The following is a 17,838-nucleotide window of genomic DNA, read 5'->3' on the forward strand; positions in this document are numbered from 1 at the left end:
ATCAAATGAATACACCTCCCCTTCCAAGCATGTAGGAGAACCTACGGTGGCTGCGGAACTCGTGAAAAACGCGAAAGGCCCTCTCTAGAGCCAGTTTTTGGTTTGTCCATTCTGACCTACTGTAGAAACATGGCAGTGCAACATGGTGGCCTCCGTGGAAGAGGACCCACCCCCTATGCAGATATAAAGGGCTCAATCTAAGGTAATGAAAACACAATGATTCTTATTTTCAGGTGATTGTACACTAATTAAAACATACTTATGAATATTATATTCCATTTCTGCCAAGTCCGTTCCGCTAGATGCCACTAAATTCTACACACTGCACCTTTAATCTGCCAATCTACAGTACAGACATTTGTGGAATAAGTAAATCTTATCAAATGGACTCCCTGAGATTACAGCTTATCAAGTACTGGTCCACAGCCTGATGTGAATCATTTTGGGGGTCCTTGACAACAAAAAGGTTGAGAACCACTGGTGTAAGGAGACTTGAGGTCTTAATACCTGCTTATGTCAAAAATATGTGTAAATCATATAATTTGTAATTTGCCTTGACCTTTTGCTACATCATCTGTCTTTTCTTTTCTCATCGATATCCTACTGAGTTTATTGTTTTTGTTTTTTTTTTTAATAATAATAATAGGAATAAGTTTTTAAGTGCACCCATCCCATTTATGTTTATTTGATTGCTAGTATTATTTCCTCATTAAACTCTTTACCTGAAGTTCTACAGATGAAATTATCTGTTCTCTGCAAACAAAACAAATGTGTCGGAAGCTAAATACACATCCTGTAGAATAAAAAAATATTGTATTTTAAGAAATTATAAATCTCTTCCTTAAATATGTTTGCTTATTAGGCAAATAAATAAAACACATTATCGTTGTATTTTGAAAGTTGTAACCGGAAGTTGTCGTTAACTGCGTCACAAGTTTTATTTTGAAAATTGAAACCGGAAAGGAATTTGCTTGCTGGTCAGTGATATACGCATCTTTATATACAGTCTCTGGGTCCCCGGAGGAAATTTTTACTGTTGACTGGCTTGTTCACGTCTCGGGGCTGACTGAGCAAGCAGAGGAGGTAGCTAAAGAATTAAAGCCAACATTTGAGATTCACACATTCGCCATTAACACGCAAACCCAACTGGAAACAGTGGAACCACCTTCCTCAGTGTAACGTCAAACGGCTAGCCCGTTAGCTAGCGTAGCTAACAACTTTTCATTCATTATCTGCCTCTGCACTTCTCTTTGTTGCTAGCTAACGGGGAGCTTTCTTCACAACATTAGCTGGGCAGTAGTGAGGTGTTGTTATTCTGTATCTTTAGTCGTTAATTTCTGTAGAGCTGTAGTCACAACATCAAGGTAGTTCGTGCAGTTATTCTGCATTAGTTTGCGGTGAATAGGTTAGTTAGTTGACAACAGGCACCGGGTTGTTAGGCTGGCAAGATTAGCTAGCGTCATTTCCCCAAACAAGCTTATCAGCTGCGTTACTATGCAATGCAAAACACAGCGATGCATCAACTGTTACCACTTACATGTTACATAAAACTACGACGAGGTATACCGGATGCTTTCACATATTTAGGTGATGAAAACCATTATGAATCGCGTTTTGCTTCCAAGATATTATTTTCCTTTATCTTTGATCGGTAGTAGCAACAGAGGGTAGCTAGCGAATCAGGCTGTATCAATAGCGGCTAAGCTAACGTTAACAGATTGCTAAACCAAGAAGTAGGCTATAGATAAAAATAACGATAGAGATTATTTTCTTAAATGTTTTGAATGTCTCCTTTAAGGCCTGTGTGCTTCGTGTTTTGAAAGGGAACCACATAGGTGGAGAATCAGATGAATTGGTGCGGCAAGTGAGGTGACAAGCCCCCCTCCAAATTTCAATTAGTTGTTATGTAGGTGCAAGTTCTGCAGCATTCAGGCTTGAAATAGCACCTATCATCCACACATAGGAACTGTTTCTTGACTGTTAGTTGATTGAGATGACATGTCAATTATGTTTTACATAGTTTTTGTGCATGTGTGTGAAAAATATTTAATAAAAACATGACGTATAATTCATAACATTCAAATAACTAATAAAGCCTGATTTTTCTTCTCTCCTTCCATCTAGTCTTGAATCCCTGTCCGTCCATGAAATGATGGTGATGGTGGCGCTGATGATGAATGTGTGAGGAGAAAGCTCCTGTGGTTCTCTTGCTGCAACGCACACTTCCTCATGGATTCCAGCAATGATGAGGCACTTGATATCATTGTCACCAATGTGGTGGCAACCTTCAGGACCAGGTGCCACCTCAACCTGCGCACCATTGCCTTAGAGGGAGTCAATGTCATTTATAAGCCAGAAGTAGGGGTAAGGAAGCCAAAGTCTGTTAAAGAGGGAACCGGATTCTCTGTGTCGCTCACCTATATTTTAAATTTGTATAGCTTTACTGCATCGTCATATGTTTAAGATATGGGCCATATTGACAGCATTCAACATGTTTAACTTTTCTTGTTTTCAGAAGGTCCTTATGAAGCTTCGAAAGCCCAAGATAACAGCCTCAATCTGGTCCTCAGGGAAAGTTATTTGCACAGGAGCAACAAGGTAACCACACTCCACACAAAACACACAGTGGTGATGTTGGTCGCTGGCATTCTGAACCTACTCTTAAGGTTTCCTCTCTGCTTTCCTCTCTGATTCAGCGAGGATGAAGCAAAGCTGGGTGCTCGCAGGTTAGCACGCTGTCTGCAGAAACTAGGCTTCAAGGTGAGAACAATCACATAACTGTATGTTAAATGCATTTTTGTACAGATACCAGTTTTTCAGAGATGGCAAAATGCAGAAACTTAAATACCATGATAACTTGATAACCTTTCAGTGTAGATGTAAAGGTTTTCAATATGTCTGTTGAGGTATTGAAAGTCTTGCATGGAAATACAAAGTTAAACTGGAGCTGTTATTCTCAAGTATGTCATTAGCAATTAATGAAATCTGAAACAGTAATTGCATTGTAGTATTTGGTAATCATCTTTAAATATTGACTCAATTGATATACCCTAAAAACAAGCATGTATTGTGTTAGTAGATTTTAAACACAAAAATGTTTAAAACTTGACCTGTAACAGCTTTACAACTGAGTCAGTTTGTGTCAAGGAAGCACAGCCCTTAAAGCAGTTCTTTCATAAACAGAAGACGTTGTGCTTCATTAGACCACATACATGATTACATTTCTTTTGACTTCTCATTTGCTTTAGCGAGGTCATGTCTCATGACAAACAAAACAGCACATAGAGATCATGGAAGTGATTCGAGACGTAGCCCAGGTCAGCTTGCAGGTTGAACCCAGAAGTAGCTCTGCAATGCGAAATACAGTTGAAATGTTCCCTTTAGTTTAAACATTCAAACTCTTTATACAATCTATGCATTAAAGTAACTGGTTTGACTGTGACTAAAAGCTTTCTGATGCTTAACTTTGCTTGTGTCCAGCAAAACACAGCAATTTCTAGAGTAACGATGATTAGGGATGCACAACATATCGGTGGCAGATATATAATTGTGTCGATAAATGAGAAAATGATGTTAAATGATTGTTAATGTTAAGGAATGTCAGTCGATAATGGTGTTTGATAATGTGGCGCCTTTACTGCAGAGTAAGGATGCCACTCGAAACCTGTTTCTGACTGAGAATATTTTTAAGATCAGGTCTTCTGACTGATGGTGACTGAGAGTAGAAGACCAGAAAACATGTTTTTAGTGTAGTTATGGACAATGACAACGCTCGTCACCATAAATGCAACAAAATCTACCAGTAAAGGAGACGGTAGACGCAAAACACCTGTTACACAAGCAGATCATGAACTTGTATAAATGAGACATGTTGTACACAGCCATACAGAGCTTGCTATGGTAATAGCACAATTATGAACAAGCTAAAAACAAACACTAATTGTATGCAAAGGTTAAGCCTAATTAACCGCTTAAACTTAGTTGAATTCTTGTAGACTTTGAGGCTGAGACTAACCAGCTCACCCTCTGTGCCAGCAGCACCTGCCTGCAATGAGTGTCTTCACATCAGCAGCAGAGGGAAAATAACATGAGAGAAAATGAATGATGCCACATGATTGTTGCACACTTTTAATGAGCTTACATATAAAAAATAAATAAGGTTATTACAAACAAGTTTACAGTAAATCCATGTATTCTTTATTCTAGACATTGATGTTGTATTAGAAATAAAACTTTTTTTAATTTAAATGTAAAAATATAGCCTTTTAACCTCCAGTCCTCTTAACATTTTTTGTATTTGTAAGATTAATATTTTCAGTTTTTGTATCAACAAACAAGTATGTCATATAGGTGGATCTGTCCTGTAGTACAAATGAACCTTTGTATGTAAATGCTGACTCTGAGGCCATAAGACCCAGATTGAAAAAGTTTTTCTTTTAATGCTGGGGCTAAAAGATATTTATGTATAACTATATTATTATGTTTTTGTTCATGCTTGTGTGTGTGTGTGTTGTCTGTTCAGGTGAGGTTTTCAGCCTTTAAGGTCGTGAATGTGCTGGCAGTGTGCTCCATGCCCTTTGCGATCCGCCTCATAGACTTTACTAAGAACAACCGACCCATTGCCAGGTAATGGAGTACATCACAACCACTGCCGTCATCACACTCATTAAAATCACATCATCATCATCATCCTCATCTTCCTAATCATCAGCAGTGTTTAGACATCATCAATTGTTTTGATAGCACGTCCTCATGAAGCAGATCTTCCCCCTCTGATGTCAGTCCAGAATCTTAAGTGCTTCATGGTGTTAAATTTTGTTGATTAGTTATAAATTGTGATGCCATGAGGAAGAAATACGAAGAGCTATCTGAGGCTATACTGTCAAAATACTAAAACAAAATCAGAGAAGGAGATTATTTTCAGAGTGCCTCTATCTACAGAGACATGTATTTTTTGAGTCTGTGTCCCTGTTCAAGAAGGTTTCCTCTTTTTTACTTTTAGAGATTCAGTATTTGTAGGGATAGGATGACCTCTAGTGGCGTGAGCTTGAGCATGTGTATCAGACAACTGCAGAGCAAGCAGCCTGAAGATGTGTACTAAACTACTTCATGCAGTCAACGTTCGCATCAGAAGTGCAACAAGTGTTTATACAACACAAATTGGCATTATGTAAAGCAATCACTAAGCTGTATATGTGCTTCATTTATATTCTTGGTTGTCAGTTTATTATGTACACCTAGCTAAAACAAATGTAGACAATAAAATCCTACCTCCATGAAGGTTTTCAGTTTTTGTGAGGCATTTATTCAACTGCATGTTTTTTTTTTGGAGGCCATACTGTATTGCGTTATACTGAGATGTGTTTCTAATATCAATTAACAGAGCGCCCTGGTAGCCGTGTGGTTACTGCACACGCCACGTATCCTCAACATCTCTGGTTTGAGTCCGTCGATGTCTTCACCAATAACTGTCCAATAAAGGCAAAAAGTGCCAAAAAAATAATCTATAGGTCATTTCATATCTCTAACTAACTAAACTTGTTATGTAACTGTAATAGTAGTGTAACTGTAATAAAAACTTCACGAGTAAAAAGCCAAGAAGAGCAATTTATTAATGTAATCTGTGCAGAAGATGGACAGACTCCAAATGACGAAAAATATCGCAAGTGTGATTTGCGACACTACAAAATAGACGATAGAGCCTAATATAAAACGATAGACACGGTATACACCGTCATACCGCGCAGTACTATCTAATGTCATTAAACATTGTGTGTATGTTTGTGTTTGTTTGTCAGTTATGAACCAGAGCTCCATCCTGCTGCCACGTACAGGATCAAAAATCTCAAGGCTACTATACAGGTGTTCTCTACTGGCAGCCTCACAGTCACAGGTATCTCTCCCCTGCATTCCTACAGACACACACTGACCTCACATAACCCTTCTGTACACAACCTGTATACTGTACAACTAGAAGGCACAACATCTTAAGGGATTGAGGCCATGTTGTCATAATGCACTTTCAAAGGCTTTTACAACCAGAAAATCGGTTTGGAAATAACCCAATTCCTTGAGGAATTTTACTGAGAGTAAAATATCAGGTTTACCTCTTTCTTGTGTGACATTAGGTTGAAATTTGACCCAAACAAAGAAGTTTTGTCATTTGTTTTTTGACCACTCTTTCTCTATCATGATGGTTTCTTTAGTTTTATTACTTTTTCTGTTTTTTTTTAATTGTAATAAAAACAATCCTTATGCTCTCACCCCCATCCCCACTCCCCACTATCACGTGGGTCAGGACCAAATGTGCAGAATGTGGCCACAGCTGTGGAGCAGGTCTACCCACTACTGTTCGAGTGTCAGAACCCCAACTGCAAATGAAGGACGACAAGGAGGCAAAAGAAGTGAATCAAACAGAGGGCGAGACCGATGAGGAAGCACCTTACCCTCGGATTGATCTGCTTGTTTTCATCACTACATGGCAACAGACACAAATGTTTGACATACTTGACAGACTGGATATCACCAGGATTTTTAAAAGTTGGACACTTAGCATTACCTTCTCACAAAATGTCAGTGTTGTGGATTGTGTGGCTATTGTGATTTTAACAGCCTAAACTTGCAAATATGTCTTCCGAACTTCACGTCCTTCAGCGGAAACTGCTCCCGAAAAACTTGACTGACACAAAAGAGGGGGGGGGGGTGGAAGTCATTTGCTTTTGCTCTTTTTTTGTTATGGATGTTTTTTGCATGGACGCAGACAGACCTGTTTTCAATAACCGTTTTAATACCGAACAGTGGTGACCATTGCAAAACGGTCCGTATGCTAACACTGAGAAACCTCATGTTTAACCCTATACACAAGCACTCGTCCCATTTGCCACTGTCTGTGGAAAAATCTCCGTCCGTGGCTTGTTAGTAGAGGTGTTAGAGGAAAACAGCCATCAAGCCATAGACCAACAGAAACAGATGAGTGTGCTAATAATGTTACATGTAAGAGCAGGTTCTTATTCAGATGCACATATCCTCTTACAAAACTCATTCATCTCTAATTTTACTTGTTGCTTTTTAACATTTCTTTAATGTATTTGGTTGTCATTTTGCTATAAACGTGTTCTCTGTTCACAACTGTGGCATTTGATCAGAATGCACACACACACACATCGTTCCCATGTGTGATTTAATTTCTTTGTCGCTTCCTAATAATAGTTTTACTCACACACACAGTAAACCTGTAAATATTTAATTGTTTTTGTAGGCTTGGACAGTGTAGAGCAAGATGGATGTCCTAAATGTTTCCTAACGTCATGAAAACTTTGGACGGTTTCAGAATATTTTATGTTTCAGATGGTGAGCAACAGACCTTGTTTCCACAACAAGAACTGACTTTGGAAATAGCTGTGAAGCTCATAATAATGAACTCATGATTACAAAAGCAGCCACTCTGTTCAGTCATGAAAAGTTGAATGGCAGGTAGCCTGGTCACTTCTCAAGAAGTTTGGCAATGCAGTCATGCGAAGCAATGTAAGACCACTAACAGTGTTCCAAGAAGACATGCTGAAATCATGTCTTGTGCTCACGCCAGTGTCTGAAAAACAAACCCTTCATAGAATACAATTTCTCTTTAACAACAAAAAAAATAATGGCGAGAGGTTAAATGTTTTTAAATCAGAACCAAATTCCTAATGTTAACATGACTTCTGATAGTTGTGCTGGCTCTCACATCCACAAAGGCAGCGTCTGTGTATGTATATAATAAATGCATCTGATGGGAAAGATGAAACTCTTTGACTTGTCACAAGTATGTGGGGTGGAGTTCTTTTTGAACCGGTGTCAACTGAAGATTTGTGACACTTGTTGAGAATTTTGTATTTTGTATAAAAATAAAGGTTAACGATAAAACAGGCCAACACAGGATGTCTGTGACTCTTCACTTGCTTTTTCATTTTCATTTTCTGTATGGATGTCCAGGTAGAGCGGAGCAGTGTCACAGCCATGGTAAATTAATCTGAAATTTTACAGCATGAAAAAGAAGACATGGGGGGAAATAAAGAACAGGTTACAAAATGTGCAATTTTAATAGTGAACAGATCCACACAAGTCATTTTCTTGCAGTAAAACATTCCACTAGTTAATCAGACAAGTACACGTTTGGCATCACTGACATAAGTTAAAAAAAACAAAACTCATCACTTCTCACTCATTAAAACAGAACCACTTGTTGTATCATCTATCCAATATTACAGCTAGACCTGATGACTTTAGTATTTAAGCCTTGATTAATGGTTTTGTGGATTCAGTAGCCAGCCAGTGGAGCTTAGTGTGTTCATTCATTGTCTTTTTTTCAATTGCTGGTTCCCATAAAATGTAAAGGAGCATACACTGAGCTCTTCTTGTGACAATCATCCATATTTCTGTCAGATAATACAATGTCTGCTGTAACATAACTGGTATGACTGGTTTCAGCCATGTTAGTGTTATTACATTACATATGACAGGGAGCAGCATATAAGTAACATCAAGATGTTACTGTATAGGAATTAATTTGCAATCCAGCAAAGAACCCAAAGAGTGTTACTGTACATACATTGTCGGTTTGAGGTGATTAGTGTTTTTTTTTGTTGTCTAGTACATCCTTGATTTCCCCTTAATAGTCCAAAAGAGCCATTCTTTTTTAAATATCCATCACAACATCACATGACAATGGAAACAACCTATACATAATGTATATATATGTAAAGGAGGAGTAGAGTTTGACCACTCATCCAAGGGCTTCATCAGGTTGATGGGGAGTCAATTTTTAAATCTTGGAGCATTATTGGAACTGTACAGGTAAAAGAAGAAATTAAATAAATCTTGTAAAATATATATTTTACATAATCTCATATTCAATCCTGATTGTTTACCTTTCATTACTGCTTTTTAACAAGCAAGAATGAGGCCCTGAGCTATCCTCATTGGAGTAAGTTCAATACTTAAGTTGTTTTTATTTAATTCTGTGTGTGTTATTTCCACCATCCCTGTCATGTTCTTCCTTTGCATATGTAACTAGAAGGAAGTGTTATAAAATTCAGTTGTTAGAGGAACCAGCTGAAACTGCAGGGCTGTACAGATGTGGTGTGCCCCGTGCTCTAAACACTGCTAATGTCCTTCTTGATCATTGCCCTTATTATGAAGGACTTTCCTTCAGGTGAGGTGTGCAGTAGTGGTCTGTTGAAGCACTCAGATATTTGCCGGGATCTCTGTGGACGTGCTGCTGATCAGGCTTTCCTGAGGCTTGACCTGCTTACAGAGCCTCACCTCGAAATGCTTCCTGGAGAGGCAGAGAGAGGACAGGCGGAAGTCAGAGTGAACTGTTTAACACACTAGTTTAGAGTTCAAACTGGCAACAGTTAAGCTTGTGTGTAAGAGTTGCCACTCACTTCTTAGCCAGCTCTTTGGATATTTCCTCCAGCGTGCGTCCTTTGGTGTCAGGGACACAGAGGATGACAAACACCAGTAGAACGAAGCTCATGGCAGTGTACAGGAACATCACATTGGGAACGCCAATCTTTTCTAGAAAAGCAACAACAAAGACACGCATGACCGGCAAATTTCTATGATATCCGGGAGCTTGCTTGTGTGTTTTGCTCACCACACCTCCCTGATCTGCTACAGTTTAGTTTTTGTGACCCAAGTTTAGATAAACTTGACTGACAAGATTAGAATCATTGGGAAATTATGCAAAACAGGTTATGACATTATGACTACACAACATGTAGGCAGCCTCACTAATCAGTAGTAGGAACAAGGTGAGACACTTCTTTTTTTCCCCCGTAACTAACCCAAAGAAATGTGTTTAGCATAAAAGTTTGTCGGAGAGAGATTATCAGTTTCAGTATAACTAAAGCTCCTCCACAATTTGGTTGAACCTCCAATTCATAAAAAATAACATGCACATACCTGTAACTGTGAGGAAGGTCATTGAGATGAGCAGGTTCGTGGCCCAGTTTACAGCTGACACCACAGATACGGCCCTGCCTCTGACTCCCATTGGAAAGATCTCACTGAGAACCACATACACCACTGAAAGGGAAACACACAAAAATAAAGAACAGGGAGAGGTGATGGTTGATAAAGTATGAATGCAAATAACATGAGAATAACTCTTTTGATATTAGAAAATGTTGTGTGTGGGGTTATAAGCCAGGTGTGATCAAATGTCATACATCCAAAACTTGACTATTAGACAACAGTTGCAGTCTAGGGACGCACCATCTTATCTGGGGAACTGGAGCGTTTCAATCTCACCTTTGCCTAAGCCTAGATATTGTACAATAACCACTGTTGCACTTTGCACTTCATGGTACAGCATGTTACAAATTATCTTAACATATATTGTATGCGCCTGTCCGTGCATACAGATTCACAGATACTGTTCTACATCTGGAATACAGAAAGAATTGTTAACTTGGTGAACTACTATTTCTTCTACAACTGGTAATACAAGTTTGGCAAAATGCTAAAGTATGTGGAGACACTGAAACAGATATGCAACCTTGTTTTAAAAGATAAATGCCCGAGGGCATCCTGAAGGGTTTGAATTAATAGATGCTTACTTGGCCCGAGGCTAATGGAGAAAGCTGCCACATACACCAGCAAGCTGATCAGTGACGCCCACTTAAGTGAGGAAGACACTTCTACATGAATCCGTCCTCCTCCTGACCCCCCAGTCCCTTCATCCTCTCGGTTAGTCCTCTGTGCCTCCTCATTGTTCCATTGGCTGGGGAGGCCAGTAGAAAACATGTCACTGTTGTCAAAGTCTATATAGGTTCTGTTTGAATCCCATTGCATTTCCGTGTGGTTGAGTATTGTGTGGCTTTTACACAGGCTGGTGAGGTGAGTGTGGCTTTGCAGCGTCAATGTACCGAGTGCAGCTAGCGACATTCCCATTGCGACAGCACCCACGCACAAAAAGCTCTTAGGTCCCACGCGGTCGACCAGCAACACTGCCGGGATGGTGCCCACTACTTTGACCACTCCAAACCCTGTGGATGCCAAGGTTGCTGCTGCATCACTGTTGAAGCCTACGCTGCGGAGAAGTGGTGAAGCGTAGGACAGGATGTTGGGCTGACCTGTGGCCTGCTGGAGGAAGACTAAAGCCACGCCTGTTAGCAGCCGTGAACGCAGGTTGGCCTTGGTACTGAACAACTCTAAGAAACTATGCTCTGATTCCTCTTTAAGTCCAGACTGGATGTCCCTGAGTTCTACTTCCACATGCTCCGTTATCCCACCCCTCATTCTGGCTAGCACTGTCCTGGCCTGCTCCACTTTACCCTGTGTCACCAAGAAACGTGGGCTGGGCGGAAGGAATATGAGCACACCGATCTGCAGCAGTGCAGGGGGGATTACTAGTCCAAACGTGTACGTCCAGCCATGGGGCAGAGCAGCAAAGGCGTAACTACAGCTGAATCCCAGCATTACACCTACAACCAACATCAGTTCGTACAGGGTCACCAGCAGGCCCCTCCTCTCCCTCGGTGAGATCTCCGCAATGTACAGACACGCTCCCGTCCCTGACAGCGCTGTTCCCATACCAACTATTACACGGCCCAGTGTGAGCGCAACAAGTGAGGTGATGGCGATGAGCACTATGGTCCCTCCGATTACCAGGCCGGCACTCAGGAGCAAAGAGCAACGACGGCCGTAGCGATCCAGAATGGGACCTCCAGCCAGACAGATGAGGAGGGCGCCAAGCAGGTGGGAGCTGACCAGCAGTTCCTGTTCCCGGCAGGAGAGGGACAGGAGGCCCCGCAGCTGCAGCAGGACCCCAGAGGTCAGGCCCATTTCATAGCCCAGCATCAGGCCACTCAAGGAGGCCGCTACAGCTGCTACCACCACCAGCCAGCTGCAGCCTAGAAAGAGGGACAGAAACAGAGAGAGAGAGTCAGAGAATATACAAGCTAACAGCTACCCAGCTAAAGGCACAGTCCCATTGTCGACCTTCAAGGATTCACAGATATTAACACACACTCCTGTAAGAGCTGACGAGAACAAGCTGGCAGATATGTTGCAACTGTCTAGTTCTGTTGTTTGAGGATATGATTATGTTGATTTAGTTTCAAATATTACCGATAACATATAGGCTATTATCACACCCAGAATGTAAGCAACATATACTTAATATATTGTAATATGTTAATTTTATTCAACTACTAAATTAAACTTAAAAATCTCAATCATATATTGTGTCTTCATCATAATTATGATTCAAGGAACAAAACGCAACAAAATTGCAGTTTACCTACCAACAGTGAAGTGATTCGCGAAGGTGATCAGATTCTTCATATATGTTATCAATCTATCTATAATTTAGTCATCATGTTTTTTCATACTGTATTCTATAATTTTGCTATCTGGACTATTCTGTACAGACAACATCTACTGCATGTCTGTCCATCCTGCAAGGAGGATCCCTCCTTTGTTGCTCTTCCTGAGGTTTCTTTCATTTTTGTCCCCATTAAAGGGTTTTTTGTGGGGAATTTTTCCTTATCTGAATCAAGGATCTAAGAATCGAGGGTCTAGGGATAGAGGATGTTGTATTGCTGTACTGACTGTGAGGCCCCCTGATGCAAATTTGTGATTAGCGATATTGATATAAGCAAATAAAATTAACTTAACTTGAAGTCAGTAAAAGTCTGTGAGGGTTTGGGGTTTTGGGGTGACATTGGTACTGGACCAAAGACAGACACCCTATTTTCTACTTGACCCACCACAGACTAAGAATGTTTACGTGTTTGGCTTTGTCTTTTATAAGCCGAGGAACATTAAAAGGTGATTTGATTAAAAGGTACATTAACAAATAATTTTCTCACAACCACAGCTATGTTTACAGAGTTTCTCACCCAATTTATTGTGCGTACCATAACAAGCCTGCTGAGTACTTTTCCTTCCTAATTTCCTTTTTCAAATGTTTTGAAATCTTTCACCTAGTGATCTTGATTATTGGAACTGTGTGAAACTGAGGGATAGAGCTGTTGTCATCGTTTTTATTTGGTAAACATGGTTGGATTTGAGATAGGCAAAAACACACACACACACAAAACACTTTCATTTACAAATGTATCAAGAAATTTCACCTACAGACCCATCTAGCAAGTGATGATAATGCTTCCAGATTATAATAGCCAGTCCTAATAACTTGCAACCAAATTAGCCTTATCAGCAAAACTGATATTTAAAGAGAAAAATATGTAAAATATCTACTCAGCATGGACACATGGTTAGCCAATGTCATTGCCTGTTATATTCATAAGAATAAGTAGTGAAGGAGATAAGTGAAGACTCCATGTTAGTAAGCACCGGCCGCACTGAGGTGTTCAAGAGTAAGACAATGAACCTCTTTCAGATCCGGCAGAGTTATTATGTTATGCAGCTGATCTTAGGCTCTAACCTCCATGTAGTGAGGACAACAAGACAACCATTTGTTCCTTTTGGTGATCAAACAACTACTGTGTTCTTGTTTACAGCCAGTCTTCTTTAAAAGAAGCAGATGGTCTTGTGTGCAGCTGCTGTAATCAGGTTAAGAGCATGATATACAGCATGAGGAGCAGCAGTAGCAGCAGCAGGTATGAATGCAAAATCAAACTTGTGTTCACTGTGTTGTGTCTATTCCTTGGTCACAGCAATGAAACAAAGATTAAAACTGACTTCTTTCTATGTTTGGGCGTGGGCCAGATTGCATCAATAAATCACTGTAATTCTAAAAACACAAAAACAAAACACACTTTTCAAAGAATTGTTTGCTACAACTTTGGCAAGGCCGCAGCTTTTTCCTCTGTAGGTTTCCCCCCAACCATGAAGTCGTCTTAACAGTGCTGACTCTGTGGAATTAGAGGTCGGAGGTTCACATGAAGAATGCTGAAGCAATTGTGTAAGCCATTGTGTGTGTGTGTGTGTGTGTGTGTGGGGGGGGGGGGGGGGGGGGGGTTAGTCTTACATGTATCACTGTGAACTTATAGATATTTGTTATCATCAGAACCAGATATAGGGAAGGAACAAATGCAAAACTGATGAGCTTAGCATTTAGATAGAACATTTTCAATGTATATATAAGATATTCTATATGATATGAATAGTGATATGACTAGCTGTAAACTTCACCATTATCATTTTGTTATACTGCCTGTTGGTATTGCTGTTAAATTCCTTATCCATCTTTCCTTGAATGGCTATTCATAAAAGGACACCACACTGTAATTATTGTCATAATCTAAACTAGCAGAGGCTTTTATAATTGGCTGTTCACTTAAGTGCTAACATATAAATGCAATCACCCTCATGATCTTACTAGTGAAACTTTTTTTCTTTCTGTTGTAATTCAATTATTATTGCACAACATACAAGAAAAACAGCGGCGCAGCTGCAAACTGCAGGGTCCTATAAAGTTATTTGCTTTGATGGCTGCACTGTACCAACTTCTTCAATCCTCCATAAGTGACATTATCTAATAATTGGGTTACAATATTTAACATGTTGGACTGTACTGCTCTTGTAAGATTTTAAGCTACTAAAAAAAAAGAAAGCGGGCATATTCCACACTAAAAGAGCATCACACTGTTTCAGTCCCAATTCTGATATGTTAAACTCAGGATACTAGCTGACACAAAGTAACGATTTAACAGTGCTCTTTTTTTCTCCTTACTTTATAGACTGGAACTGATTAGGATCATTATTCTATATGTAACCTATCATGATGTTTTAACTACACATTACTTCTTAGCAATGAGTGAAGACATTTGTACAACAGCATTCACATTTTATAGCTGGTCTCCGCACAGTTTTTAATCCATGAATTGTTTATCTAAACACATTTAACACGTTTATCATGGTTGAGAAGTCACTGCATACTCAGTTATTGAGAAATGTCGTTCATCCTGCCATGACCTGTCAAGGTTATAGCAGTCTTAAAATTTACAATACCAATAAAGTACAATTGAACCAGAGCCCGTGCACTGACATCAAAGTGTTTCACATTATTTTTGTATTTTCATACATCCCACTCAAGCACAAATCTGGCAGTATCACACTTCAGCAGCTGTGGTGCGGTCCAAGTTATGCACACACTGAGTCAAATTAAAACATTTTTTTTTAAAAACCCCACCTTTTCTGTTGACCTCTGGGTGTTGGACAGAGAAATGATCCGCAGAAGGTTTTACTAACCCTGCTCTTACACTGGATCCATGACCCTTTTTTTTTTTTACAATTGCAGATATGTGCATGTTATAAGTTACTTTATTATTAGAGATTCCCTAATGGGGATCCTAATAAACTAAACTAATCAAATTACACTTACAATATAACTTGATAGGTAGTTTGTGATGACACCATGTCACATTTTGGAATCAAGCCACTAAGGGCACAGTGACCGAGATACATGAGGCATGAAAAACAGTTATAAACAACCTTCGGTTTCATCATTAATCTGTGTTGGTCAATGTGAAGAAGTTGCTCAGTTATCATGATCCTGGAAATTCATAAACCTGTTCTAAGAAGTGAGTTTACTCAGTTAACTGGATAACTTTGCTCATCAAAACACAGGGCAGGACTTTTTACATCAGTCCAGGTTCCAGACTTGCAGGGGATTTCACTCAGAAAGTTATCTATATGGATCCCAGGCCCCAGGTTAGCATTTAACAAATATTGATTGAAAGCATAACGAAGATTTATATTAGACTCAAGTTTTTATAGAGACTTCAGGGGAAGCCAGGGTAATGTAAGCAGTAGGGATGAGCCCCATTTGTACCTGAATTAAGATGCCAGGCAAGCACACCCTCTATGAACATTTAAATTAAGTATGCAAGCTCTAAAAAACATTGACACACCTATGACTTAAACCTGTAAAACATGTTCTTGTGTTAATGTGTACCTGGGCCTTTAGATTGGACCTGGCAGCCATTTGTCCGGGTCTCATCGTAGGAGGGGTTGCAGGGGAGGTAAGAGCTCAACTTCTTGGTCTCACTGTGGGAGTCCATCATCAACCACCTCTAACAGTAGGCCTAGTGGGTGAAACATATGTATACAAAAAAAACCCCATCATTCATTCTGCAAAATAAACATGACAACATCCAACTCATTTCCCCTTAGTGTCTTAGTTGAACTTAAGTTGTAGGGAAGATCTTTCAATAAATACAAAGTCCTGACAATGGAGTAGGATGATGCTTTGATGTCATACGCTGCCATACGCAGCCCTGAGCTGTGTGGAAACGGTCCAGTTCATTGGGAATGAAGCAGGTACCATCTACAACCATGATCATAGAAACAAATCAACAGTTTGACAAATCTGACTAGACATCCCATGTCAGAAAAGTACTGAAGTTTGATACCCTGCCCTACCAATGGAAGTAGCAGAATGCATGCCCCATAACTCTGAATAAATAGGAACATAATGGGCTGTTCACCATTGATATTTCCATAAAATGGCCTCATAAACTGTAAGAACAACCACAACACCCAACAGGCAGTAACAGTCATCAAGTTACTTTCACAGAAATACACTTGAACCAATCCTGGTGCAAGAAGGGGGGTGAACAATAACTGATCATCAGTCCCCCTTTTACCATTTCTCGGCAGCGGTCCAGGGTTAAAACAACTGATATCGTTTGGTGGCCTTGGATACAAGCAAATGAAAGCCCTGTCATAAATACCAGCTCTGTGAAGCTCACAATGGAGAGTGCTGACTGAATCTGGTGTTTTAGCTGTTTATTGTTTTGTTGCCTGTGCCTCATATGATTTTGGAGACTTTTCCATGCACTTTCCCACACCTGCAATAGCATCTTTATATGGCTGTCATAATTTATAGGCTAAATGAGACAACGTCATTTTACATGTGTGTTATAGTGTTTTTCTGTCTCATGCTAGTCCATGTCGTGAGCTAAAATGTTGTAAGGTCATTCTGTAGCCTACCACGAAAGAAACACAACGTATTTATGGCAAAATTCAAAGTTAACAGCTTCAACTATGAGCTTGTCAACCACAGCTTGTTGTTTCATGCAACAACAACAAAAAAAAGTTTCAGCAAAGAAGTTTTGAATGTGCAATAACAGCTGTATGCGGTGACACTTTCCTACCTGACGCCCCAGCTGTGTCTCTGTTGTTAGTTTAGGTTCGTGTTTGTCGGTCCATTCGCTTTGTAACTGGTCAAACTTTTCTCTGCTGCCAGCTCCTCCTAGCTCGTGTCGGTGCATGCACGCTGCTTGTTTTGGTAAAAGCACTTCTTTAGCCCCGCCCATATATACCAAGAGCACCAATAGGAAGCGTCGATTCGGCTTTAAAGAGCACAACGTGAACTCCTATTGGTCCAAACATACTATCAGATAATGCCCGTAATACACAGGATTTATAGTCAATGTATTCTTGTAGATATATCTCTCATATCTCTCTTGTGATGCTCTATGAAGAGAAACCAATTAACTTATATTTCTCGTTGCTGTTTTGTATAGGTTTCATCTGCAATTACAGGTACTCATATCAAGTTTTTTTTGTTTTGTTTTTTTGTTGTTGTTTTTTTGCTATAATCATCACTGTAAGGCCAACAACCACCAATAAAAACACCTGTATCAATAATGTTCTTTCACTCATACTGCATGTGAAAACAAATGGGATGGCCACCTGCTGTTTTACTCGGTTCCAATGTCCAATTTCTACGAATGCTGAGACTGAGCTGTCACACCTGCCCCTGCTGCTTCACAGATGGCCTACTTTTCTGCAGATGTATTTAGAAGTTCAAACATGACCTATAGGATCCAAAGTTTGACCTGCTTTAAACCACTGTCATTTGATCCTCAGTTAAGTTTACCA

General features: G+C 39.8%; 2 protein-coding genes across 5 annotated transcripts; one reads left to right on the plus strand and one right to left on the minus strand.

Annotated features, from left to right (window-relative positions):
* Positions 1 to 958: 958 nt before the first annotated feature.
* On the plus strand, positions 959 to 7,912 carry tbpl1 (TBP-like 1). 4 transcript variants are annotated; one of them, XM_044377097.1, is made up of 7 exons: positions 959 to 1,083; positions 2,125 to 2,364; positions 2,516 to 2,598; positions 2,697 to 2,760; positions 4,523 to 4,626; positions 5,799 to 5,893; positions 6,299 to 7,912. In XM_044377097.1, the coding sequence occupies exons 2-7, from the start codon at positions 2,230 to 2,232 to the stop codon at positions 6,379 to 6,381; spliced, it is 564 nt and encodes a 187-aa protein (XP_044233032.1). In that variant the 5' UTR covers positions 959 to 1,083; positions 2,125 to 2,229; the 3' UTR covers positions 6,382 to 7,912. The 4 variants fall into 4 exon arrangements, with proteins under 4 accessions (XP_044233032.1, XP_044233033.1, XP_044233031.1 ...); XM_044377098.1 differs by lacking the exon at positions 959 to 1,083 and adding an exon at positions 1,449 to 1,560; XM_044377096.1 differs by lacking the exon at positions 959 to 1,083 and adding an exon at positions 1,565 to 1,587.
* A 141-nt stretch (positions 7,913 to 8,053) lies between these two features.
* On the minus strand, positions 8,054 to 17,238 carry slc2a12 (solute carrier family 2 member 12). Its single transcript, XM_044377095.1, has 6 exons — positions 17,109 to 17,238; positions 15,908 to 16,037; positions 10,599 to 11,894; positions 9,943 to 10,065; positions 9,423 to 9,555; positions 8,054 to 9,313 (listed from the first exon to the last, which is right to left on the minus strand). The coding sequence occupies exons 2-6, from the start codon at positions 16,014 to 16,016 to the stop codon at positions 9,223 to 9,225; spliced, it is 1,752 nt and encodes a 583-aa protein (XP_044233030.1). The 5' UTR covers positions 16,017 to 16,037; positions 17,109 to 17,238; the 3' UTR covers positions 8,054 to 9,222.
* Between the last annotated feature and the right edge of the window lie 600 nt (positions 17,239 to 17,838).

This window comes from Thunnus albacares, chromosome 16 (genome assembly GCF_914725855.1).
Source record: "Thunnus albacares chromosome 16, fThuAlb1.1, whole genome shotgun sequence".
In the NCBI taxonomy this organism is placed as follows: Eukaryota; Metazoa; Chordata; class Actinopteri; order Scombriformes; family Scombridae; genus Thunnus; species Thunnus albacares.